The 25,378-nt window shown below is 51.7% G+C and overlaps 7 protein-coding genes across 7 annotated transcripts; 6 read left to right on the top strand and 1 right to left on the bottom strand.

Moving 5' to 3' along the window:
* Nucleotides 1–259: 259 nt before the first annotated feature.
* Nucleotides 260–2,352, top strand: ALTATR162_LOCUS7682 (uncharacterized protein; the record flags this gene model as incomplete). Its single annotated transcript, XM_043315311.1, has 2 exons — nt 260–2,036; nt 2,084–2,352. The coding sequence occupies 2 exons, from the start codon at nt 260–262 to the stop codon at nt 2,350–2,352; spliced, it is 2,046 nt and encodes a 681-aa protein (XP_043171246.1).
* A 1,502-nt stretch (nt 2,353–3,854) lies between these two features.
* On the top strand, nt 3,855–5,270 carry ALTATR162_LOCUS7681 (uncharacterized protein; the record flags this gene model as incomplete). Its single annotated transcript, XM_043315310.1, has 1 exon — nt 3,855–5,270. One exon carries the CDS (start codon nt 3,855–3,857, stop codon nt 5,268–5,270), a length of 1,416 nt encoding a protein of 471 aa, XP_043171245.1.
* A 271-nt stretch (nt 5,271–5,541) lies between these two features.
* ALTATR162_LOCUS7680 (uncharacterized protein) lies at nt 5,542–6,068 on the bottom strand (the record flags this gene model as incomplete). Its single annotated transcript, XM_043315309.1, has 2 exons — nt 5,542–5,730; nt 5,829–6,068. The coding sequence occupies 2 exons, from the start codon at nt 6,066–6,068 to the stop codon at nt 5,542–5,544; spliced, it is 429 nt and encodes a 142-aa protein (XP_043171244.1).
* A 323-nt stretch (nt 6,069–6,391) lies between these two features.
* ALTATR162_LOCUS7679 (uncharacterized protein) lies at nt 6,392–6,836 on the top strand (the record flags this gene model as incomplete). Its single annotated transcript, XM_043315308.1, has 3 exons — nt 6,392–6,394; nt 6,466–6,582; nt 6,639–6,836. The coding sequence occupies 3 exons, from the start codon at nt 6,392–6,394 to the stop codon at nt 6,834–6,836; spliced, it is 318 nt and encodes a 105-aa protein (XP_043171243.1).
* Nucleotides 6,837–7,850: 1,014 nt separating this feature from the next.
* Nucleotides 7,851–9,965, top strand: ALTATR162_LOCUS7678 (uncharacterized protein; the record flags this gene model as incomplete). Its single annotated transcript, XM_043315307.1, has 4 exons — nt 7,851–7,899; nt 7,946–8,219; nt 8,268–9,290; nt 9,344–9,965. 4 exons carry the CDS (start codon nt 7,851–7,853, stop codon nt 9,963–9,965), a joined length of 1,968 nt encoding a protein of 655 aa, XP_043171242.1.
* Nucleotides 9,966–11,913: 1,948 nt separating this feature from the next.
* On the top strand, nt 11,914–15,048 carry ALTATR162_LOCUS7677 (uncharacterized protein; the record flags this gene model as incomplete). Its single annotated transcript, XM_043315306.1, has 1 exon — nt 11,914–15,048. The coding sequence occupies one exon, from the start codon at nt 11,914–11,916 to the stop codon at nt 15,046–15,048; it is 3,135 nt and encodes a 1,044-aa protein (XP_043171241.1).
* A 950-nt stretch (nt 15,049–15,998) lies between these two features.
* ALTATR162_LOCUS7676 (uncharacterized protein) lies at nt 15,999–24,497 on the top strand (the record flags this gene model as incomplete). Its single annotated transcript, XM_043315305.1, has 4 exons — nt 15,999–16,684; nt 16,746–17,448; nt 19,660–20,559; nt 20,610–24,497. The coding sequence occupies 4 exons, from the start codon at nt 15,999–16,001 to the stop codon at nt 24,495–24,497; spliced, it is 6,177 nt and encodes a 2,058-aa protein (XP_043171240.1).
* Between the last annotated feature and the right edge of the window lie 881 nt (nt 24,498–25,378).

Raw genomic sequence — 25,378 nt, 5'->3', positions numbered from 1 at the left:
GCATCCTCTGATGGCCGAGGTTGGCGAAGAATTATTGCAACTCGTCGTCACACCGCAATTCATGTGCTAACGGTAGATTGATTGTAGCAGTAGCAGAGATCCACAGAGTAGACGGCTTCTTGTCGCATGCGCTGATTTGGTCGTCACTAAGACTGCACCACCACCTTAGAGCCCCGCCGCTGCAGCGAGTCAGGATTTAGGCGGACATAAGACTGCCACCATAGATCTAAGGAAGGGGGAAACGCCATTTTCCAAAGCCATGCCCGAAGCTGCTTCAACACCACCCTCGAGGGCCTTGCCACCTGTTCCCGTTGACGAAGAAGCCTACGGCGCACATCGCCCCGACTTGAACGGCTCGAGTAGTTTCCAGCATCGCAAACCGCCCACCGCGCGGCACTCTTCCACACCCTCTTTCAGCATCACCGAGCACAACAACACAGCAGCAGGAGGACGCGATTCGAGACAATCCGGATCTTCCTTCAACCAAAGCTCCGACGGCCATTCAAGAACGCCCTCACGAGAAACACCAGACCTCGAGTATAGGTTCTCGGGGAGCTCGATTCCGCCCGCACAAGACATCCCCTTCAGACAGCTGCATATCAGCGACGGATCGTACGGGAGTCGGTTCTCACACGTTGCGGAAATGGACGTTGCAAAAGCTCACGATGAGACGGACAATATATACACTCCCCAGGAGCAATACCGGCCCGTATCCTACCCGAACCAACCGACCCCGCCGGCTGCAACATACCCTCCCCGCGAGACCGCACAATCCCCGACGGCTGGGTCGCAGCACTCGTCGAACAACAGTGGGCGCAACAGCTATTTCAACAGTCATGCGCACGAGGGAGAGCTGCAAGTTCCGCGTAGCACGGTTCCGCGCCCCAACTCTGCATATACACTGGGCTCAGAACTGAACGTACAAGGTCGTACAGAATCCCCACGCCTTTCAGTTTACGGGACCCCGTCACCTAGCGCATCACCTAATTCTCACGCCCGCCCCATATCGACGACCCGCCGTTCTCCCGACGTCAGACCAGAGTCATCCTACATTGATCTAACCAACCTCCCGTACAATCAGCAAGTTGCGCCTGCGACCAACTTTGGCAATGCAGCTCTGCGGGGCAGTGTGGGGCAGAATGCCTCGCTGCTTAACCAGAAGAAGACGCTGGAAATGTACAGGGCGAACGTCAAGAAGACAGCAGATACTGCAGTGCAATACGAGTTTGCGCTTTTCATGGTACAAGTGGCCCGCGAGCTCCTGGGGACGGAGAATGGCAGTGACGATCACGGCATGAACCCCACAGACTTGTTAAAAGAAGCAAGACAGATTCTCCAGAGATTAGCCGACCGCAGCTATCCATTCGCACAGTACTACCTCGCAGACGGTTACGCGTCAGGCCTGTTCAACAAGGACAAGCCGGATCACGATCGGGCGTTTCCACTCTTTGTAGCTGCTAGCAAGCATGGTCATGCTGAGTCAGGCTTCCGTGCCGCACTTTGCTACGAGTTTGGTTGGGGCTGCCGCAAAGACTACGCCAAAGCTGTTCAGTTTTATCGTGCTGCTGCATCGAAGAACCATCCTGGAGCCGCGACACGTCTCGGAAAGGCTTGTTTGACAGGCGATATGGGTCTACAGAACAAGTATAGGGAAGGATTGAAATGGCTCAAGCGAGCTACCGAATCTGCCGACTTCCAGTACAATATTGCGCCGTATGAGCTTGGTTTGCTACACGAGACAGGCTTTGGAGACGACATCTTCAAGGACGAGGTATATGCTGTGCAGCTCTTCACACAGTCTGCCGAATTGGGTCATCCATTGGCTGCTTTGAAGCTGGGCGAAGCTTACGAACATGGCTTGTTGCGCTGTCCCAAGGATGCTGCGCTTTCCGTTCACTACTACAACTGCGCTGCTCAGGCCGATATTCCCGAAGCCATGATGAACCTTTGCGCATGGTACATGGTTGGTGCCGAACCAGTTCTGGAGAAGGATGAAAACGAGGCGTACGAATGGGCTAAGAAAGCTGCAGAGCATGGTAAGTTCATCGGCAACAGTGCAAGTGTGTCTTGCTAATTCAGTCAGGTCTTCCAAAAGCCGAATATGCCTGTGGATACTTTACGGAGATGGGCATTGGCTGTCGGAGAGATCCTCTAGAAGCAAACGTGTGGTATGTCAAAGCTGCAGATTCCGGCGACGAGCGGGCAAAGCAACGTCTTGCCATCATTCAAGCTGCCGCATCCGGGCAATCACACGTCCCCCCAGCAAGCAACGACAAAGGCAAACTCAAGAAAGAAAAGCCCGGCAAGGAGAAGGATGCCAAAGAAAAAGACGAGAATTGTGTTGTCATGTAGCGAACGAGGTGTGTTGTTGACCCCTCTCATGCTGGCACCCCTTGCGTTTTCTTTTATACCCGATTTGCATTTAGTCTTTTTTCTTTCTCGTATGCATATGGATTGGTTGTTTCCGCCATTCATTATGAGCATGGCGATAGTCTTTTTAATATGGGGTTGTGCATATACGGCGTTTGTAAGGCGTTGTCCTTTGCATATCGCTGCTTGGGATGTGAGCGTCAAAATCTTTTCAGCGTTCTCGCTGGTATCGTGTCGACGATGTTTCACCGTTGCGTCATAGCATTCAGGATGGTGTTGTATTTCGAGGATAGTTGAGATAGGTGGAAATGGTTAATGGGTAATGGCACTACGTATCGCAATGACCTGCTGTCACTACGAGCATGACTAAACTTAATGATAGGACCAGACAACTACAAGAACCGTTGTGTATCTGCAGATCTCCCTATCATGTGTTCGTGCTGTAAACATTGCCATAGCAAAATGTCTGTCGCCAAATTTAACGAGAGTACCTTCCAGATAGAACATCTAGTCGGCGTAGAATGAACCTAACAGCAGCGGATTGTAGCACTAGATGTCTGTTCAGCACGGGTGTCGACGGCTTTGCTGTTCTAACAGCATCTCGTGACAGTATAGTTGCCATAAAGCGCCGATTGGCCAGTTTTTGCAGCATCTTACGTAGCTATACTTCACAGCTCTCCGTTCTTGTCCGGTCCTCACGGTACTCTCAATACTCAATTCCCATAGTACACGTTCGCAATAACCCGCACTGACTGTGCACCAGGCCATGTGCAGAGGAATGTGCGTCACAGTAAATGTACATACAGAAGGCCCGAAGCTTGTGTTACACAGCTTACTGTATGGCCTTGGCGCGTGTTCTTTGTGGTGTCGCTTGCTTCGCTTTCCCGATACCGTGGCTAGCCGCTACCCGAATGGGTATGCATGATGCAGGTGCACGTTCGCGGCTCCACCTCCACGCCTTGGACTACATATGTAGGGCGTGTGATTACCGATAGCTGATAGCTGACTCTAACCGTGAGGTTTAAAGTCGGAATATCTCGAACACATTCAACTTTTACTACACTCGATTGAACAACCAGGTTTCAAGACTGTTGCTAGTCACTTGCTAAGTTGCACTAAGGCCTGAGCGAAGGGCGACAAAGAAGAAGTCTGAGTCCACCAAGTGCAAACTAATTCCAAGATCAATTTATCGCCTAAGATGTCACCGCCTTCAGCAGTCGAAGTCTCAGCAGTTTCAGACACATCTGGAGTTACTATCCCGAACCCGTTGAGTGCGCCAGTCCAAAGCAACGAGATACTTGGAAGAAGGAAGAAGACAGCTGCAGCTCAATGGGGAGTGGCAGCGCCGTCAGATACAGCAAATTTCAGACTGAAGTCTCATGACCACAAACCTAAAGCTAAACAATGGAGCCGTATGTTCTTACCACTTTCGTTCAGTGCCTTCTCCACTAGCCATCCAACGCTAACTAGCATCTCTAGACATCATGACCCATGAAGCAACCATCCGGAAAGGCAACTCTCTCAAAGAGGCCGCAAAGTTTCTCGGGACACCCGGAATCATATCTCTCGGCGGCGGTTTACCATCCAGCGAGTACTTCCCTTTCGAAGAGCTATCGATCAAGGTGCCCAAGATCGGCCACTTCTCAGAATCCGAGACAAGAGAGACCGGTGTGACCATAACCGCAGGCAAGCACGACCTTGCTGAGAACAAATCCAACTTCGACATCGCCACTGCGTTCAACTACGGCCAGGGATCTGGTTCAGCGCAACTTTTACGCTTCATGACTGAGCACACTGAACTGATACACGACCCGCCATACCAAGACTGGAAGTGTACTATGACGATTGGAAGCACATCTGCAACCGACATGCTCCTCAGAATGTTCGCCAGGCCCGGTGACATGATCCTATCGGAGGAATACACCTTTTCCGCTTTTGTAGAAACCGCGCGACCAATGGGCGTACGCGTCTGCGGCGTCCCAATCGACAATGAAGGACTCCTCCCCGCAGAAATGGACACCCTACTCACAAACTGGGATCAGGCCGCTCGGGGAGCGCGAAAGCCCCATCTCCTCTACACAGTCCCAACAGGCCAGAATCCAACGGGAGCAACGCAAAGCGCAGAGCGCCGTCACGCTCTCTACAAAGTCTGCCAAAAGCACGACATTCACATCCTAGAAGACGAACCATACTACTTCCTTCAAATGCAACCCTACACCGGTCCCAACGCCCCCGCCGTCCCCCCACCAGCTTCCCACGCCGACTTCATCAAATCCCTCGTACCAAGCTACCTCTCCCTAGACACAGACGGCCGCGTGATACGCATGGACTCGTTCTCCAAAGTCATCGCGCCCGGTTCGCGCATCGGATGGATCACCGCACCCGCCGAAGTCGTAGAACGGTACTCCAAACACGCTGATGTGTCGACGCAGAATCCCGCCGGCATGTCCCAACTCATCCTCTTCAAGCTCCTAGACGAACACTGGGGCCACGCTGGGTATCTCGACTGGCTCATCCACATGCGCATGCAGTATACAAACCGCCGCGACATTATCCTCTCTGCATGCAGCAAGTACCTGCCCACAGAAGTCATGAGCTGGAAACCACCCATGGCAGGTATGTTCCATTGGATGCAAATTGATTTCAGGAAACATCCTAGTTATCCGGAAAAGAGCATTGAGAGTATTGAGGAAGGTATCTTTATGCGGGTTATTGAGCATGGGGCGCTGGTTATGAGGGGCAGCTGGTTCTACGCGGATGCGGAGGAGACGCATGATACATTGTTTTTTAGGGCGACATATGCGGCGGCGCCGGGGGAGAAGATTGAGGAGGGGATTCGGAGGTTGGGGGAGGCGGTTAGAGAGGAGTTTGGGTTGGGAAAGTATGCTACAGAGGGTTGAGATGGGATCTTGGTTAGGCGCTTGTGGTCTTGTATTGACCGGGTGGTTGCTTTGTAGTATAGCAGGATGATTCTTTCAGCATACATGCCACTACCGAATCCAACGCTATCCATGCCTAGTCCACATCCCTGGTATTCATACCGATGTTGAATCCCTAGGCTTTCCTTTTGTGAATCCTTCAACCCATTGTGCAACGCCTCAATACCCACAGGCACGCAGGTTCAGTCTGCCTGATATTCGACTCCCTTGCTAATCTCCCCGTACATTTCGTTCAGTTGATAAAGTTTACACAAAAGAAGTGCAGTAGCAAGCTGCCAAAGATGAAATCTGCAAATGCCCGTTCATGTGATATGTTCTCGAAGTGGGCCTTGTTCTCCGAGTTTGTCTGGATGCGCAGCGAGGCTGTGAGGACGAATTGACCGACTGTTGCGCTGAAGCCGGAGAGGAAGGCGTTGAAGGGCTGTTCGAGAGTGTTAGCCAGCAGTTCTCATTCTATTCTCATGCATGCGGGCTACGGGACTTTGGAAGTGGTAATGTGCTAGGGAGTTGGGTACGTACAAAGTTTCCAACCAAAACTACATAGAGGAATTGCAGAGCACCGACGATGATAAGGAAGGCGAGGAAGGTGTCAAGGAGCTTTGTTCGCTGGGGTGTCTTGGAGACGTATTTGTCCCATATTCCTTGCGCAATGGCTGCTGCGTCTGTGTTGTTTGCTTTGCTTGATCGTGCGGATGCCGGGACACTGGTGGTTGTAGATGGGTCGCCAGTTGGGGCAGTGGTGCGCTGCTTCGGGGCCATTGTCGTGGAGCCTTAAGGATAAACGTCGAATGGTGGGCGTTCAGGGGATATTGAAGATGACGCGCGGTGGTGATGCTCGTGGTGGATAGCTTGAGGCCAGATGTTCGTGGTTGGTCTAAGCTGGGGCTTACGAGTCGGCGTCGGTTTCCTCGGGTGTCCGCGAATCCCCGCAAATGCCATCATTCACTTGGCCCAGCCATCTCGAAGCATCCTACGAGAAACTTCTACAACCTCAGTTTATCCTTCAAACTTCAAGTATCTTCGCGACATCCTGAGTTTCATTGCATTCTCCGAAAGACTACATAGCTGCACACAACGCGACAATGGTAGGTGACCACCAATCGCTGCTATACACGAGTCATGATGTAAATGGATGGATGCTAATTGGACATTCAAGTCTCTCGGAAACATTGCTCTCATCCTGGGTGCTCTCACTGCTGGTGGTGGTATCACCGGTTACGTGAGAACCGGGTCCGTGCCATCAATCGCAGCTGGATGTACTGTCGGACTTCTGGTATGCTCTCACTTTATATCCAACACTACCTATAGCGCGTCTAACGAAGACAATAGTATATACTCGGTGGATACCGTGTCAACAGCCGCGCAGCCTACGGTGTTGAATTGGCTCTTCTCGCTTCTGTTATTCTCGCTGGTAGCTCAATTCCTCGAGCCATCAAATCTGGCAAGCCGCTTCCCATTGGACTGAGCATTCTGGCAACATTTGGTCTGTGGACATTCGGCAATGCGTACATGAACAAACGTGTATGAATCTTGCCTGAGAAATCATGAAAGAGAAGGGCGTGCGTCGTGCTGAGATCTGTGTACTATTACCCTGCAACATTCGAATATGAATCTTGACTAGATGCGAAAGCAGAACGTGCTACGCGAATACTTACGTTGAACACAACGACAAATTCCACCTCCAGGGACTTCCTACTGCACCTTGTGCAGGAATTAGCAAACGCCTGTCTCGGAAGGAATTTGAACCGTGGAACCTTACTTACCAGCCGCCTCATCATAACCGCCTTCTTTGGCCTGCTCACGTGTAGAAACCACACGTCGGATATTAAACTGGCGCCGCCGATCATTTCAACCTCCATAGACTCCAACGTTCTGACAGGCTCCCCACACGCTCGTGCTCGCTAGGGGCGCCGGGTTATTTGGAAGAATACAACACCATTCATAAAACGTCGACGCAGCAACAAGGGAAGCTCCCCACCAATCTAGCATCCCGGCTCCGTCTCGCGTGTCAACTGCCGTCATTTGCCCAGGATCTGACACGTCTTAGCGTCATTCAGTAACACTGCATGAGTGAGTACTGGCTATCGCGAGTATTGTTCCGGGTCACAGTGCGGTTCCATCTCATCAAAATTGATAGGGCAAAGTTTCATCGGCCAATCGTACTACATGACAACCAGATTTCGACTATCAGCCTACCTTTTCCATCAGTAAACTCAGGCTGAAACTTGCCCACAATGCTTAAGAGCTATAGACGGCCGCAGAGGTATACCCATTCCGTCACAAAGCGTAATTCCGAGCGCGTCGATTGGTCGTTCGATATGACTTCTCCAGGCCTTCTCCAACATTTTCATCTAAGACATACAAAAAGAATGAAAACAGATTACAGATTGACGATATCGAGGCATATCCCGGCGTGGCTCGTGGTCTCCTCTATTGCCACGATAGATGTTGCAGGTAGTCGCATAAAGAGTTAAGAAATGCCTACTGGGTGACAATTACGAACGTCTAGATACGTGCCACTTGTCCGCAGAACCCTCCAGTATGCGTTACACTCAAGTTTTTGGCAGTGCTGCCGCACTTGCCGGTTATGGTGAGTGTAGTCTTGGATTGAGAGGACGATACTGACAAAGATGAAGCTCTTGCTCAAGAAGGTGAGGCACAGTCTACTGTTGTCTACGATGCAGAAACGAAAATCAGTTACTCGTCGTACTCGGAGCCAGAAACAGGAATGTCATTTGGTGTTGCTTTTCCAAAGAACGTCACAGACCCGTATGATGCCATTATCAGGATCACCGCACCGATTGCCAATCAATGGGTCGGCTTCTCATGGGGAGGTAATATGGTCTGGAACCCTTTGAGCGTTGCTTGGCCCAACGGTCAATCCGGGACGATCTCTGCTCGCTTCGCTTTGTATGTCGCATCCCCAAGGTCTATTCGAGCGTTACTGATATATCGCAGTGGTATTGCTTTGCCGCTTGGGTACGATGGGGCCGAGCATACATACCTCAAAGGCACAAAGACAAACGCCACACACTGGACAGTCAACGCGTTATGCAAAGGCTGCACTGGATGGCAAAATAACGAGGACACAAGATATGCACTCAATGGCACAGGTACAACAGAGTTCGCCTGGGCCTACGGTGCCTCTTCGGTCGAGAACCCTGCTCGAAATGATTCCGCTTTCAATGTTCATCAGGCCTGGGGGAAATGGATCCATAACCTGGACGCTGCGCGCATCGATAATTTCGATTCTTTGGTCAAGACTAACCTGCTGACGGCGCCTGTAGCCACACCTTCCGCTGCGCCGACCACCGTCGTGACAAGCGTTGTACCGTCCCCGTCTGCGACGGTAAAGCCAGCAGCGCCTGCTGCCATTCCAGCCTCGTGCTCCGGCGCCGGCAGTCCTGCATTTCAGGGCAGTCTTGCGGCTGGATGGAAGGCAACGAAGATTGCGGGAGGCTTGACTAGCCCTCGCAGCATCCAGTTCGACAGTGCCGGGAACATGTTGGTGGTTCAGTCCGGTAAGGGCATCTCGTACCATAAGATGGGTACAGATGGCTGTATCACCTCTACCAAGATGCTGGTCTCGCAGAACAATCTGAATCACGGTATCGCAATGAGCCCTGACGGCAAGACATTGTATGCGAGCTCTATGACTCAAGCTTACTCTTGGCCATACGACGCCGCGGCGGGTACACTGGGAACTCGAACGACCATCGTCACCGGCATGTACAACGGTGGTTCTCACTTGACCCGCACTCTTGCTGTTGCGCCACAGAACCCGAATTTGCTAGTGGTCTCCCATGGATCCAATGCCAACATTGACTCTGCTACATCGGACCCCAAGACCGCCCGTGCCATCATCAAGGTCTTTGATTTGTCAAAGGTCCCCAGCGGAGGCTACAACTATGTATCTGGCGGATACAACGCTGGCTACGGACAGCGTAATGACGTGGGAATTTGCTTTGACAAGAACAACATGTGAGCACCATTCGCGTTCAAGTACGCGCAGCACGAACTGACAACCAAAACAGGCTGTGGGGTGTAGAGAACAGTGGTGATGACTTCAAGCGCAACGGAAAAGATATTCACCATAACAACCCTGGCGAGAAGATTCATTACATGGGCGATGTTACCAAGCCCAACGAAAACTGGTACGGATACCCATCCTGCTTCACCGTCTGGCAACCCAGCGACTTCACCGACAAGACATTTAAAGTCGGCGACTTCTTCACACAACAGCCAAGCACCAGCATGAACGACGACACTTGCGTCCAGAAAGCCACACCTCCCAAGCTTACTCTGTTCCCGCACTCCGCACCCATCGACTGCAAGTTCGATGCCGACAGCACGACCATGTACATCACCTACCACGGTAGCTGGAACCGCAACCCCGTCACCGGCTTCAAGCTCGTCGCTGTGCAGTTCAAGATTGGTGCGGATGGGAACTATACACCCGTTGAGCCTTTGACTAGCACTACAGCTGCCAAGGACATCTTCTACAATCCGGCTGTGGAGAAGTGCCAGGGTAATGGACCGAGTTTCAGCTCTGGTTGCTTCAGGCCTGCGGGTTTGGCCTGGGACTCTCAGGGGCGGCTGTTCATGACTAGTGATACCTCGAGCAATGGAGAGCTCTGGGTTTTGGGGAAGTCGTAGAAACTGGAGCAGAACACCAGGTTTGAGGGTGTCTAGGGGGCGTCTCTGAGGACAAGACGTTTTGTATATACAACTGATACACCAACACTGTCGCTTCTACTTCCTCGTCTTTTGCTCATACTAGCCCTATTTCTCGGCCTTTAAACCAGCTCACCCTGCTAGACTCAGAGGAATGCATCATGTCCCGCAGACTACCAATGACAAGCGAACATGTGATGTACCTTTCAGTTCATGGTCTCTGGAATCGCTCAACCATGGCTCGCCCACCGAGCGTGTGGTACCAAGAATCTTTTCTATTTGATCGAGCACGCATGCTCGATTATTTTAGTACCTACCGAGAAGGAAAAGTCCTATCGTCGAAGTGGATTGTATTCTACCTGTATATGTTGGAGGGATAAGAGAGACGAGAGACTGCGAGCACCTCTTAGGTGTAGCCTGAGTAGAAGTAACAAGCAGTTGTAGCCTATGACACTATAGCAAGATACGTGCGGGACGGAATCTCGCTTGTGGAGCACGACTTAAACTAGGGTGAGATCCTGTTGTTGAACGACTGGACTTGCCGCTCCAAAGCGCTCTACTAGTATAGCTGAGACCACAATCATCATAGCTCAAGCACAGTGTGGCACATGAGTCCAAGTGAAAATCCACTTTCTCTGAATACCATGTGCCGACAGAAGTCTTGGTGGGGGTGAGGGGCGGATATCGGCAATGGATTGGCTGATTTGCATGCTGAAGTGCGATGACCAGGAACGCAGCGTGCCTGGCAAGAACTTGTTATTCGACATAACGATCGTCGATGCTGTCGGTTATTTTTGGGGGTTCATCTCGCTTTCGCAACTGCTGCCGCCCCCTTGTGACGCTGAGCGGCAAAGCAGCAGGTTTTTCAGGGAAATCTGGTGTTGCAAGGAGATGTCAGGGCCGTCGCGGGTTGTTGGCCGTTGGTTGTGTGCTTTTCAAGGCCCTGCCCATGCGCATCCGGCAGAATGCCATGCGACTCGCCAAAACCCATCAATCCCATCGGAGCGACTAGGCTCGGTTTCACCCGACACGCCGCTGGAAGGGCAAGTCAAGCATGAGCCAAGAAGTCTTTCCTCTACTAATCCTTCACATGCCATAGTCATCAGTTCCGAGCGGCCGAAGCACGAGTTGAGGCATGACTGATGGCTCTGCATCCTCCAATCGTTTGCATCCAATGCTGACAAGTATCCGGCTTGTGGCTGCAGTGGGCTCGTACGGCCGCCTTGAAGATCTTGGCTCTGAAAGCTTCGTATCTCATTGCCTATACTAGCCCCCGCTCTGCTGCAAAGAGATAGGCGTAGACAGCAGCTCTACCGATTGGGAGAGAGGTGCGGAATGTGTCAGCAAAGACAAAGAGCTGTGCATGCCGCCTGTCTGGCCTGTCAGAATTTACATAGCTATGAGGTCTTCAGGTTGTTGAGGCCTGGTCTTGATAGTAGTTAGGGGTCTTGTAGTGATGATAGTGACCGAAACCCTCCATCACACATGGCATTCTTCTTCGTAATCTCCCCTACTGCCTTCGGCTTCCGCGGCTTCTTCTCGTGCAGCCAGACAAAAGTCTAGAGCGGATTAATCCCCAAGCATCTACGTCACGTATGCGCACGGTTTGTGTCGTGCACAAGCTCGGCGCTAAGAAGGGCTTGTAAGTGAAACGCTGCTTTCCGGTAGCCAAAATTGGGGGGGTCACGTCATAGCCATTTCACCCTCGCATCGGCAACCACGCCAGACGCCGCTCCTAGCCACGATATACTTAGGCTCACGCCTCCTCGGCTTTGCTAGCATATCCATAGCAATTCATTTTTTCCTTGCCTAGGGACACCTTTCACGTCTCCCCTCAGCAATAGCACACCCCGCGTCTGCTTGCCCCCACTTTGCGCTCAGGTAGTCTAACCACGCACACGGGCAAAGCTCTCGCATCACCACCACCACGATGAGTTCCCTCAAGAAAGCGCTTGAGAAGCTCAAGCCTGGGCATCACGGGTCGTCTGCCTCTGATGATGACAAGAGCAGCGGCATCAAGTCTCCCACTTCCGTCAATGGCCGCGCTCAGTCGCCTGCCGCGACGCCGCGCTCTTCCATGACCCTGGGTCGCTCGCGACCAAGCGGCGAGCACAAACGCGGAGAAGTCGCCTCTCCTACCGACAGCAGGGCCAGCATCGATCAGCCCCGTGGCTCCCTCAGCGGCATTCTACACCGCCGCACCGAGAGCCCGAACCGCACTGGAACCAACAAATCCGGGTCCAGCCACCAACGCTCCGGCTCCCTCTCCACCCACAGCCCCATGCGAGCTGTCAAGGAGAAGCTGCATATCGGAAACGATTCGAGCGACGAAGATGCTCCTCTCAACCGCGAAGGCGAGCCCATGTCTCGTGGCCAACTGCGTAAGCACGAGAAGCAGGCACAACAGGAAGAGCGCCACAAGCAAAACTTGGAGAAGGAGCAAGAGCTGGAGCGGAGGAGGAAAGAGATGGAACAACAAGCCCTGGCTGAATTGACACCGGAGCAGAGGTCCAAGTACGGTGTCATTCACCCCAATTCCTATTCTGGAGAGTGGAGGCATGAGCCCCGCCACAAGATTCAAGACTTCTCCGCAAAGGATGTCGGCAAGGAGGTTGTCTTCCGTGCCCGCATCCACCATCTCAGGAAGATGAGCTCCAAGTTTGTCTTCTTGATGTTCCGTCAGCAGCTCGCTACCATCCAAGGTGTTCTCTTGGAGCACGCAGACATTTCAAAGTACATGCTGTACTGGGCAGAACACTTGGATGCCGAGACTATTGTCCTGGTCAAGGGTATCCTGCAGGAACCCAAAGCCAAACAGGGCGAGGTTCTTGGCGCCACCATTCACGATGTTGAGGTTTCAGTCCACGCCCTTCACGTCGAGGCTGCCGTTACGGACCACCTCCCCTTCAACGTCAACGAAGCCGAGGTCTCGCAGGCTGAGGTTGATGCTGAGCTTGCAAATGCAGACCACAAGGAGGGACACACTCGTGTCAAGATTGCAGATCGTACACGCTTGAACAACCGCGTTATCGATTTGAGGACAACAGCATCGCAGGGTATCTTCCGCATCCAGTCCGGTATCTGCAGACTCTTCCGCAACCAACTCGATTCGGAGGGCTTCATTGAGATTCACACTCCCAAGTTACAAGGTGGTGCAACTGAGTCGGGTGCTAGCGTGTTCAAGATCGACTACTTCGGTCGAGGTGCCTTCCTTGCCCAGAGTCCTCAACTAGCCAAGCAGATGGCCATTTCCGCAGACTTCGGCAAGGTCTATGAGATTGGCGCTGTCTTCCGTGCCGAGAACAGTAACACTTACCGTCATTTGACTGAGTACACTGGTTTGGATCTGGAGATGCAGATCGACGAGCATTACCACGAGGTCCTCCGTGTATTGGATCGCACTTTTAAGGCAATTTTCAAAGGTATCTACGAGCAATACCGTCCCGAGATTGAGATCATCAAGAAGCATTTCCCGCACGAAGACCTTGTCTGGCTGGACCAGACACCAATCATCCCCTTCGCTGACGGTGTCCGCATGCTGAACGAGTCCGGCTGGAGGGACGATGACGGCAACGAGCTTGACGTGAACGAGGATCTAGGCACCAGGGATGAGGTGCAGCTCGGCCGTGTCATCAAGCAGAAGCTTGGAACCGATTACTACATTCTGGACAAGTTCCCAGCCAATGCGCGTCCGTTCTATGCCATGAATGACCCGAACGATCCCACCGTTACCAACTCCTTCGATATCTTCTGCAGAGGACAGGAGATTCTTAGTGGTGGCCAGCGTATCCACGACTCTAACATGCTGCTGGAGAAGATGCGCAAACTCAAGGTTGACCCCAGCTCGATGGAGGAGTATATCCAAGGCTTCCAATGGGGAGCACCGCCCCACGGTGGTGGCGGTATCGGTCTTGAGCGTATTCTCATGTTGATGATGAATCTTGGAAACATTCGCCATGCTTCCATGTTCCCTCGCGACCCGAAGAGCTTACCGGAGAAGCCGGTTATCAAGCAGTTGCGTCATCCTGAGGCAAGCACTATGCACCCTCCATGGGAAGGACAGGATCGTGCCATTGCCAAGATCGACCTCCAGCCCATCGAGAAGCTTATCGCCAACTACGGTGACGCCACAAACACCTCGTGGCTGGAGCCTCGCACAGAAATCTGGCGTGATGAGAACACTGGTGCGGCTGTCGGCTTCGTACCTCAAGATGGTTTCGCCATTACTGTCGGTGACCCTCTTTGCCACGAGTCTCAATACCTCAAAACCATGGCTGGTTACCTCAAGTACATCAAGAAGGAGCGCAACCTGAAGCCGCTCTGGCTCCTTGTGGGAGCGGCTACGGAAGAGGTTCTTGCAACCAAGTTCAACTGGCGCACATTCTCTGTTACTGGAGAGCAGCGTGTAGACCCAGTACACAACCCCGCGGACAAGGACTCTGACGTCCAGCGCAAGATCCGCCATGCGGAGAAGGAAGGCGTCAAGATCAGTGACTATGCCCTCGGCTCACCACCACCAGCAGATGTCAAGCAGAAGGTTGATGCTCGTGTAACAGATTGGCTGAACAACCGCAAGGGCAAGCAGGTCCATCTGACCAACATCCACCCATGGCAAGATGAGGAGCACCGTCAATACCACATCGCCTACACACCCGATGGCACCATCGCTGCCTTTGTCGCCATGGCGCAGCTCTCACCCGACCATGGCTGGCAAGTCAAGTACTCTCTCGACTTCCCCGGCGCACCGGGTGGTTCAATTGAGTACATTGTCACGCATGCTCTCAAGCAGGTCGCCGCTAGTGGCGCAACCAGCGTTACCTTTGGTGGCGGTGCTAGCTCCAAGTTCAGCCCAGGACACAACGTCAAGGGCACTCGTGTTAAGGTGCTCAGCCGTGCATACCACGCCATCGCGACCGAACTCAAGCTCACAAACAAGACTGAGTTCCGTGAGAAGCTGGGTGCAATCGACGACCCGAGCTACATCTGTTACCCACCTCATGGGCTGGGCCCTATGGCGGTCAAGGCCATCTTGAACTTCTTCTCTGACGATGATGACAACAACTAAGTAACATGTTGGTGGATGATATATACGCTAGGATAACGATACATTGACGGAGGATCGAAGGCATGATACCACAAGGCGTTTTGCTGTACGAGTAGACGGTACCTTTTACCTGTCTGACTCTTTTGAGGGAACATTTGTAGCGGGAGGACGTTTAAGGTAGATAGCGTTGTTTCTTAATGTAATACCCCCATGAAACTGTCTTATCTTTTCAAATAAACCTGAAATCCGCTTATGAAGACATTGGCAGTTTTCGTGGTCATGTAATGATATCCAGATGGTAAACTAGACATAACTGCGGGATATGTGTACCACCTTCCTCGGCGCATTTTAGTATTTCCGACGTGTCACCGCGGCAGGCAGGTACGGCAGGCATATCGGTAAAGCTGAGGTTCCACCATCTCACATTCCATCAACCGTCTTTTCACACCGAGACTTCAGCATCTCATATCATCAACGCACAACTCTCGGACAATAATCCTCATGATCGGCTAGTGTGCTGACTTAGCGTCGCCCTCCCGATGACGATGAGCAGGTCGCGGGGAACCTTCGGCGCACTAGAGGAAGGCGGGGTCAAGCGCCAAAGTGTCCCCGGCTTGGAGACCTTCGGAGCTTCGACACGGCTAGGTGGAATGGTTTTGAGAAGCGTGTGATTGGTCAATGGGTGGATTTTGGCGATGGAGTCGAGATGGTTCTGACGTCTGCTGGTCGCGTGTTAGCGTCGGGAAACATAGCGCACGTGAATATGTTTCGAGCAGAAGAACACCGGCTTGAGACTATAAGAGGGCTGTGCCTGAACATTGTAGAGAAAGTTAAAGGCGAATCATTTCACTTACCAGACAGGATTCGACAAAGTACGCTGGGCTCGGTGCTACTGCTAGGGGAGCTCTATTTGGATCAAGAGCTCACCTCCTCTCTCATCCCTTCCTCCGGCTCTCTCGCAACCACCCAAGATGTCTCTGACAACGCTCCTACTTACGCCTTACTCCATACTCCTCCTCCCGGTAATCTTCTACATCCTCCCTTACATCCGCAACTGGCAGATTCGCGACATTCCATCTCCATTCCCAGCCGCCTGGACAAATCTTTGGCTCCTGTACCAATGCCGGCTCGGAAAACGCTATCTCGCCGTTCATGAAGCACACAAGAAGTACGGAAAACTCGTTCGCCTGCAACCGCATCACGTCAGTATCGCAGATGCGGACGCTATCCCACAGATCTACGGTCACGGCAACGGGTTCCTGAAAAGCGAGTACTATGATGCTTTCGTGTCGATAAGACGCGGTTTGTTCAACACGAGGGATCGCGCGGAACATACGAGGAAGAGGAAGACAGTTTCTCATACCTTTTCTGCCAAGAGTGTGTTGCAGTTTGAACAGTATATTCATCATAACCTCGAGGAGTTGCAGAAGCAGTGGGATCGGAGAGTGGAAAACGCTGAAAAGAAGGGAGAATGGTACCATATGGATGCGCTGCATTGGTTCAACTATCTAGCTTTCGACGTAATTGGCGATCTGGCGTTTGGAGAGCCATTCGGTATGCTGGCCAAGGGCAAGGATGAGGCAGAGGTTAGCAAGGCGGGGCAGATCACGTATGCGCCTGCTATCGAAGTGTTGAACCGAAGGGGAGAAGTTAGTGGGTACGTTAAGCTCGCATCTCGCATTCCTACGCATCTAATTCCGGTAACTAACAATATATAGAACTATTGGATGTTTCCCCGCCATTAAACCCTACGCAAAGTACTTCCCGGACCCCTTCTTCAGCCAAGGCATGAAAGCCATTGAAAACCTCGCCGGAATAGCGATCGCCCGCGTCAACGCCCGCCTAGAGAAACCATCCGACCGCGTCGACCTCCTTGCCCGCCTCATGGAAGGTCGCGACGAAAGTGGCCAGAAACTCGGCCGCGAGGAACTCACCGCCGAAGCCCTAACTCAACTGATCGCAGGCTCAGACACTACGTCTAACACCTCCTGCGCCCTTCTCTATCACTGTCTCCAGCACCCAGACGTTGTCCGCAAACTGCAAAAGGAACTAGATGATGCCTTGCCAGACGCAGATGCAGTGCCAAGTTACGCTCAAGTCAAAGACCTACCTTACATGGACGCCGTCATCAAAGAAACAATGCGTATCCACAGCACTTCTTCCCTCGGCCTCCCCCGCCTCATCCCCCCTGGTCCCGGTATCACACTCCTAGGCCGCCACTTCCCACAAGGCACTGTACTCTCCGTACCCGCATACACCATCCACCATTCTACAGAGATCTGGGGTCAGGATGCCGATGTCTTTCGACCTGAGCGCTGGGAAAACGTTACAGAGAAACAGAAAGCTGCTTTTATTCCATTTAGCTATGGTCCTAGGGCTTGTGTGGGGAGGAACGTTGCGGAGATGGAATTGGCGCTTATTGTCGGGACGGTGTTTAGGCGGTATGAGTTTGAGATTAGACAGGGGGAGTTGGAGACTAGGGAGGGTTTTTTGAGGAAGCCGTTGGGGTTGGAGGTAGGAATGAGGAGGAGGAGGCTCGACTAAGACTAAGTGCTGACGGGGTTCCTGGGCGGGTGGAAGTGATGCGTGATGCGGATGTCACAAAGGGTTGGCAATAGCGTTCTGTTCGACGCATTAAGAAAATATATAAATCTAGTACATGTTTACACCTAGCTGAATCAATATGAAATTACACAAGATGAGTGACGGAAATCAATGCCGTCGTAAAGTCCACCACGCAGTATGAAAAAAAAAACAGCAAAAAATCAGTGAAGTGTCTACGAGCAGTCGTAGGAAGGAAAAAGTAAAGTAACAGTATTGTACAACGTTAATTTCCATATTAACAGAAACACATAAACAACTCCCAAGCATCGAACACAGTACTCCCGAATCTTCAACCTCACAATATGGAAACCCAATTCACCTTCTCAAGTCCATCTTCCCCCATACCATCTTCTTCGGCTTGTCATCAGGTTTGGGGTCCCTTGCCCATTTCTCAAGCCTCGCATCCTTTTCCCTGTTGCACCAATGGCATGGCGTTGTCAAGAGCCTAAGTTCTGGATGAGGGACGGATCTGGGGACCCGACAATTGCAGCTCCCGTTCACTCTATGGTAATTGCAGAGAATGACGGTATCGAACCTCTTCTCGGCGTGATGACAGTTTTGATATCCAATGTAATATTTCTGACACACATTTGGTGCGGTTGCGGGTTGAGGCATGCTGTTTTCTGGTTGTGACATGGTGGTGGTGGTGGTGGTATTTGGAAGTGAGAAGTCGAGAACGTATGGCTCTTGGATCGTTTTTTGGTTTCGATGCAGAGTTTGTGGTGCGGAAAACGACGGCAGTGGGAGGTTCTTGTAGTGTGTGATATAGAGTCGTATGTAGAAGTCTTGAGTTTGTTCTGTTGAGAAAGCCATCATGGTGTCGTTTTGCCAGCTTTTGTATTCCACTTCTGAGCTTACGATTGATGTAGGAGTCTTCACATAGCTGTAGTCAAAGGATGGACTACGAACGCTTCCTGAGCGTAGCTGTTGTGACATTGCTCCGGTGATAACTTGATGTGTCAAACAGTACCATTTGCCGGTATGAGGAGTTGTAGAACGGAGCTATGACCGCAAGAATACGACGCAGTATTGACTGTACGAAGGACATATGATTGTATTAGATGAAGATGACCAGAAATAACAAAGGCATTGTGCTTCTTGCGTCTGCCTAAGGAACATATATTCGCTCAGTATTGTACTATAATGGTTGAGAAATGACTTAAGAAGAGAGAACAGATGGATAGTCATGACTAAAACCGACGCGAATATGTTGAAGGAAAGTAGCTACCTAGCATAATGAAAGGAAGATGCACAATGACGCCTGGCTTCTTCAAGTCGAAGCCATCAGCGAGTCATGTTTCAGGGGCATTCGCTGCATTTCTGGTTGAGATGGTAACATGAGAAAAGATAATGTATACCTCCTGGGCAAGTTCTGATACTAGCTATAGCTGAGAAAAGACGAACTTCTACGTACTCAACAGTAATCTGACATAGTAGTCTGCTTGTTAGATAACAGCCTGTATGAGTATTATTTTGCGTCCACATGCGGTAGGAAGCCCCAAAGTATACCCATATTAAGAGAGTATCGCCTGATTCCATGCTATTCCGTAGACTAGAACTATACGGCTCTGTGTAAGCAGCAGCAAACTAGAATCAGCCGAAACATTGTATAAGCTTGTATTCCCAAGTATAACATATTTGGTGAGCAAAATAAGAGTGCATTGGAAGCGATTCTAAACGCACAGCCATACTTTGAGTCGCTCTGAAGAACTATGATGTTCGCACCCTGCTATACGCTTACTGTGAGAAGAGCTAGATGGAAAGAATGATAGCTGGTGCAAACCACTTCGCAATATCCGCAGCGCGATTTTTATGAGGGTAAATTAATACCTTCCATATTCCACTCTAGTCAAAACACTTTGAAGTTTGATCGATATCCATATATTTCACATTCTCACTGCATGTGAAGTGGGTCGCAGTGACGTCTAGTGAAGCGCGGAACCACGCGCCCCAGTCTAGTGACGCACAGACCAACGCTTAGCGTAGCGGCCATTGTCGCGAACTCCCGGACATGTACGCGTATCGCAGTCAAAGGCTCAGTCAACACCCGCCACAAACCTCGACCGCAACCCACCCGCTGTAATCCCGGAAGCAGGATCGCCTGCGTCGCCTAACATGGCGCCCAACGAGCTCGCCGATGTAGCGGACGACGCCTCGTCGGGCGGCTCTTTCACCCTGTTGAAGCAGCAGCTCGAGCTCGACTTCAGTTTTGCACCGCGCCGCGTCAAAGGCCTTACGACACTCGACATACAGCCCGACCAGGCGCATCTGCGGGATATCACATTAAACTGCCGGCAACTGAGACCGACTAGCATCAAGATCGAAGGAGAGAAGGCCGCCTTTAGCTACTCGAACCTTCACCAGCGCCTGACGCTATATCCCGGCACCGGCCTCGAACAATACCACTATGCGAAAGAGCGGATAGCGCGACATACGCAGGGCGGAGAAGATGAGCTGGTCATCACTGTACCTGAAAAGGTCAAAATCCGGGAAGTGAAGCCTTCGGAGGCTGGCATGACCGACGACGCTCCCGGTACCTTCTATGCGCCAATGAAGCTGGAGATCGAATACGAACTGGACGATTTTCGGGACGCGCTACAGTTTGTCGGAGTGGAGGATGGAGATGCCCGGTACCCGCATGCCTACACGCGCAACTCGTCCTTTCCTGGTGCGGCCTCGTGTCTGTTTCCTTGCATTGACGACGGCGAAACGCGGTGTCTGTTTGACGTGTCTATTCGTTACCCGCGAACACTAGGGGATGCGCTCAGTAAAACTCCAAGCTTGAATACGAACGCGCAAGCACAAGGAGAGGGAGCCGAGAAGGCTGACAGTGTTATGCTGGATGCGGATGATGATCAGGTGGACTTGTCTGAGGAAGAAAAGGCCATGGAAATGCAAGTCATCTGCTCCGGTACACTTACAGATGATGTACGTTTTCCACACATAGTATCTGATGTGTTTTGTGCTAACATGGAAAGATTCTCGATCCTGCCGACTCTACTCGAAAGACAGCGAGCTTCTCCTGCGATACACTTGTCCTTCCACAGCATATCGGCTTTGTAATTGGTCCCTTCGAACACGTCGATCTCTCCGAATACCGCGATACACTTGATGACGAGCGCCTGGGAGAGAATGCCATCAAGGTCCATGCGTTCTGTTTGCCGGGCAAAGAAAATGAGGTCAGGAACAGCGCCATGATGCTAGCCCGAGCGCTCGACACCTTCACCGAGCGCTTCCAGAGTTATGCATTCGGCAACTCTTACAAGCTCGCGTTTGTAGATGATCTGGAGTGGGACACTGCGCACACAGCCTCATTCTCTATCTGCAGCTCTCGCCTGCTTTTCCCAGAGACCGTATGGGAGCCACTGGAGCACACAACCAGGGTGCTGGTACATGCAGTAGCTAGTCAGTGGATAGGCGTCGACGTCATAGCACATAACCCAGAAGATCATTGGATCATCGTTGGTGGTTCATGGTTCATGGCTGAGCTCTACCTCAGAGAGTTATTCGGTCGAAATGATTGGCGTTTCCGGCAAAAGTTGATGGTTGACAAGGTCATCCAGATGGACCGGAAGCGCCCATCGCTACAGCAACTTGGATACATTTTGCAATTGGATCCTGGCGAGGTCGAGTTCATGGAGCTGAAATCGCTCATGGTGCTCTCTATCCTCCACAACCGCCTGGTGAAACAGAGCGGAAAGAATGGTGTCGACAGGTGTTTGTACAGGATGCTGTTCAACGCTCGTCAGGGCAAGTATTCCAATGGCGCGATCGCATCAGAAGACTTCTTCGACATATGTGAGAAGGTTGGGCACCAAAAGCTGGAGTCCTTCTTCCAGCAATGGATCGTAGGAGCTGGATGTCCTACTTTCCACTGTGTACCTTCATTTAATAAAAAGAAGCAAGTGGTACAGCTTACTATCAAGCAGCTCCAGGCCGATTCATCCATTACGAATATCGAGAACGGTCTCGCCGCGGACGACTTCATGCGCGAAGCAAAGGAGAAGTCCCGCGACTTGCGGTCAGCGACAGGATATCCTACATTTGTTGGTCCGATGACCATCCGAATCCACGAAGCTGACGGTACACCCTACGAGCACATTGTCGATATCAATTCGAACAACGTCAAGGTGGAGATCCCGTACAACACAAAGTACAAGCGTCTAAAGAGAAATCGATTGAACAAAGAGCGTATGGCTGCTGCCGCAGGTCTCGATGCTTCAGGCGAAACACAAGAAGATGTCACCTTCTACATGCTGGGAGACCTCTTCACGTCTCCTCAAGAACACAATGAGTGGCGACTGGATGATTGGCCAGCGGAAGACGAGGCTAAGCAAGAGGGCGAAGCTTACGAATGGATCCGTATCGATGCAGACTTTGAATGGATATGTCGGACCAACATCGAGGACATGCCATCCTATATGTACGTCTCGCAGCTGCAGCAAGATAAGGATGTTGTTGCACAAGCAGAGTCCATACAGTTCCTCGCCAACAAGGAAGGTCATAAACTGATCTCAACCTTCTTGGTCAAGACGCTGATGGATAATCGCTACTTCCATGGCATACGAACTATGGCTGCTATGGTCCTGGCTCAAAGCGCGCTGAAGCGGACAGATTGGGTCGGTCTCTTCCACCTAAAGAAGGCCTTCCGTGAGCTGTTCTGCTTGCCCAACTCGCCTATGACTCGGTCGAACGACTTCTCTGATCGTAGCATGTACCTGATTCAATGCGCTATCCCCAAAGCCATTGCAAAGATCAAGGGCGAGGATGGTAGGTCTCCACTAGAGGCAAAACGCTTCTTGCTCGACCTAGTCCGGTACAACGACAACCGCGGAAACGACTACAGCGACGATCATTATATTTCTACGTTGATGCGATGTCTTGCAGAGACGCTTACAAAGACCACTGCCAGTTCGGAGCTCAGTCACGAGGATTGGGCCCAAGAGCAGGATTTTACAAGCAAAGCTATTGGAGAACTTACCCGACATCAGCGGCTTGACGAGTGGATTCCTACCTACCAGAACGTATACACAACCACTGCCCTCGATTGTGCGTTGAAGTTGGTCATGAGCCGCGTTACCCCGTTCAAGCCAACCGAGTTTCTTCAGTACGCCCAGCTAGGCAATGCAGATAATGTACGCCTAAAAGCTTGGGAATGCTTGATTCGGCTGGGCATGATCCGGAAAGATACGATCTTGAGGTTTCTTATGCATGAGCTCCGCTCTGATCCCTCGCCATACTTCAGAAAGCAGCTACTACGTATCTTTGGTATCGCTATTGGACAGGTCGCTACCGGAGACGTTTGGGCACCAGAGAAGGCTGTTGAAACCTCTGCAGACACGCTTGTGGTCGAGAACGAAGCCAGCAATGCCGAACGTGCATCAGCTCTCGCCCGACAGAATCTTAACGGGGCTTTGAGAGGGCTGAAGAGCGACTTACAGGGGAACAAGACCCTTCGTATGACACTAGAAGAAGCTTTGAAGTCAAAAGCATTATCCACAAGCGACATGTCTGAACTTTTGGACATTTGCGACATGATCTTTGATAATCAGAAGGTCAATAAGCTACCCATCAAACTGGCTCTTCCACGCTACTGGAGGGTGGAGTACGCCGGAAAGGGAGTCATGCGCTTTAAACAGACCAACAAGTTCCGAACCAAAAAGATGCTGCCTTGGAGACCAAAGGAAAAGGTGGAGAAAGAAGAAAAGGCGCCTCCTGCGGCTCCTCCAGCGCCCCCTTCGGCTCTTTCCGTGCCTCCTCCACTCCAATTAAATAGAGACGCAGCTGCTCCGGCCCCGAAGCCGCCAGGATTGCCGAAGTTGTCGCTCAAGATTGGTGGAATGAAGAAACAGTCTGCCACATCTCCACCGTCGACTGCCGGACCATCGCAGGCCCATTCGAGGAGCCAGTCTATCGTGTTCTCGCCCACCGTCTATCATTCGCCATCTCCCGCACCTGTATCGAAACCAGCGTCTCCAGCGCCAGCGCCAGCACCTGCACAAACACCAAAAGCTGCGCCAGCAGCAGCAGCACCAGCAGCACCAGCACCAGTAGCAGCAGCACCCACACCGCCGCCTGCTGTCCCTGAAAAGACTGATTCGCGTTCGTCGACTCCAGATGTGCCATTGATGCAACCTTCGAAGAAGATAGCAACCCCAGCAGCAACCCCCAAGCCAGCGACTCCAGCACCTGCTCCGGTTCGAGCCCCAAATCCGGCTCCTCCAGTTCCAGCCCCGGTCACCAAGACTCCAATTCCGCCACCCAAGGTTTCTTCTACACCCAAGGTTCCTACACCCAAGGTTCCTACTACCGCTTCTGCGTCTACCCAAGCGAAGCCAACACCAGCGGTGATCAAGGTACCGAAGCCTATGTCTACGACTCCCACCATCCAATCTCCTGTTCCTCTACCTGCTCCCAAGCTCAAGATCAGGACCAAAACCGCTTCTGGCTCTACCGTACCATCAAGACCTTCCAGCGCAGCTCCCTCGCCGCGTCCGAGTGCCGCTCCTTCACCCCGACCCAGCGTCGTTCCTCCCCCGTCACGTCCTGCTGCTGCCAACCCATCATCCATAGCAAGGCCAGTGATTAAGCAAAAGAGGAGCAAAATCGTCAAGCTACGACTTCCACCTAGACTGCTCTCGCGCCTCAACGGGGAGAGCAAGAAACGCAAGCTGATATCTGGAAACGGGGATGATGATAGGCCGTCTAAGCGTCAGAGTCTCGAAGCAAGCAGCATGTTGAACGGCAACGGCGCCGGTAAGAGCGGACTGGTTAGCGTAGAGAAAGGTGGCGGTAGTGATAAGCCGAGGTTACTTCTTAAGATGAAAGTGGGAAAGAGCAAGCTGCCTATCGAGCGGAAATCATGAGGTCGAGGCGAAAGGGGGCATCGGCATGAGAAAACTGAGTGGTTCACGATGAAGACTAAGAGTAACATGCATTTTCCAAGGTGTTTTACGGATGGGCATCTCTTCTTGCCACTGCGAACAAAAAAAGGTTTGGGATTAGTGCGCTCAAGGCTGCTGCATGATGCGATTGGGACTACAGCATTCAGCGATGGCGTTTCTATGTTTTAATTTCTTCTTTCATGGTGGATGGGACATTAGGTGGATATACCCCCCGTTTGCTGGATTTAACGAACCTCGTCTACCTGCTACGAGGTTCGTATGGTTAGACCAGCTATAGTGAGAATGCATAATTCACTACTATGACTTGTTTGTGTTGCGGTCAAATGTGAATTCATGATAAGAATTGATACTGAAAAGCTCGCCCGAGTGTTCAACACTCCAAAAAAACCCCGCAGCGCTAATACACCATATCAAGGGGTATCTACCGTTACACGCCTGAATCTATACATGGAAATGGAAGTGTGGCCTAACCCGAGATTATGATGCTCGCCAAAGAAGTCTTTTGACAGACCGTACACCAGATTGAAAGACTGATTCGCTGACGGGGGCTGGAGCAGGTGTCTTGTGAGTCGCAGTTTCGAACACCTCTTCTGCAGGTTCAGACTTGGTCGACATTGTCTCAAACACCGCTTGCGCGGATTTCAGCTTTGTCGTCACCATCACATCCTGCATAGATTCGAAAGCCGTTGCCGCTGTAGTCGCTACCACCGTACTCGTAGCCATATCTTGTACAGTGTCTGGAGGAACACGGTCCTTCCCAGTCTCTGTTTTAAAATGTTTGGTATGTGACAAAGTACATTTCTTAGTCGAATCGTAAGACGCGCGTTTCCTCTTCTTGTTGG

This window comes from Alternaria atra (assembly GCF_907166805.1).
Source record: "Alternaria atra isolate CS162 genome assembly, contig: 28, whole genome shotgun sequence".
Classification (NCBI taxonomy): Eukaryota; Fungi; Ascomycota; class Dothideomycetes; order Pleosporales; family Pleosporaceae; genus Alternaria; species Alternaria atra.
Note: the sequence above shows the minus strand (reverse complement) of the source record. Positions and strands in the feature narration are given on the sequence as shown.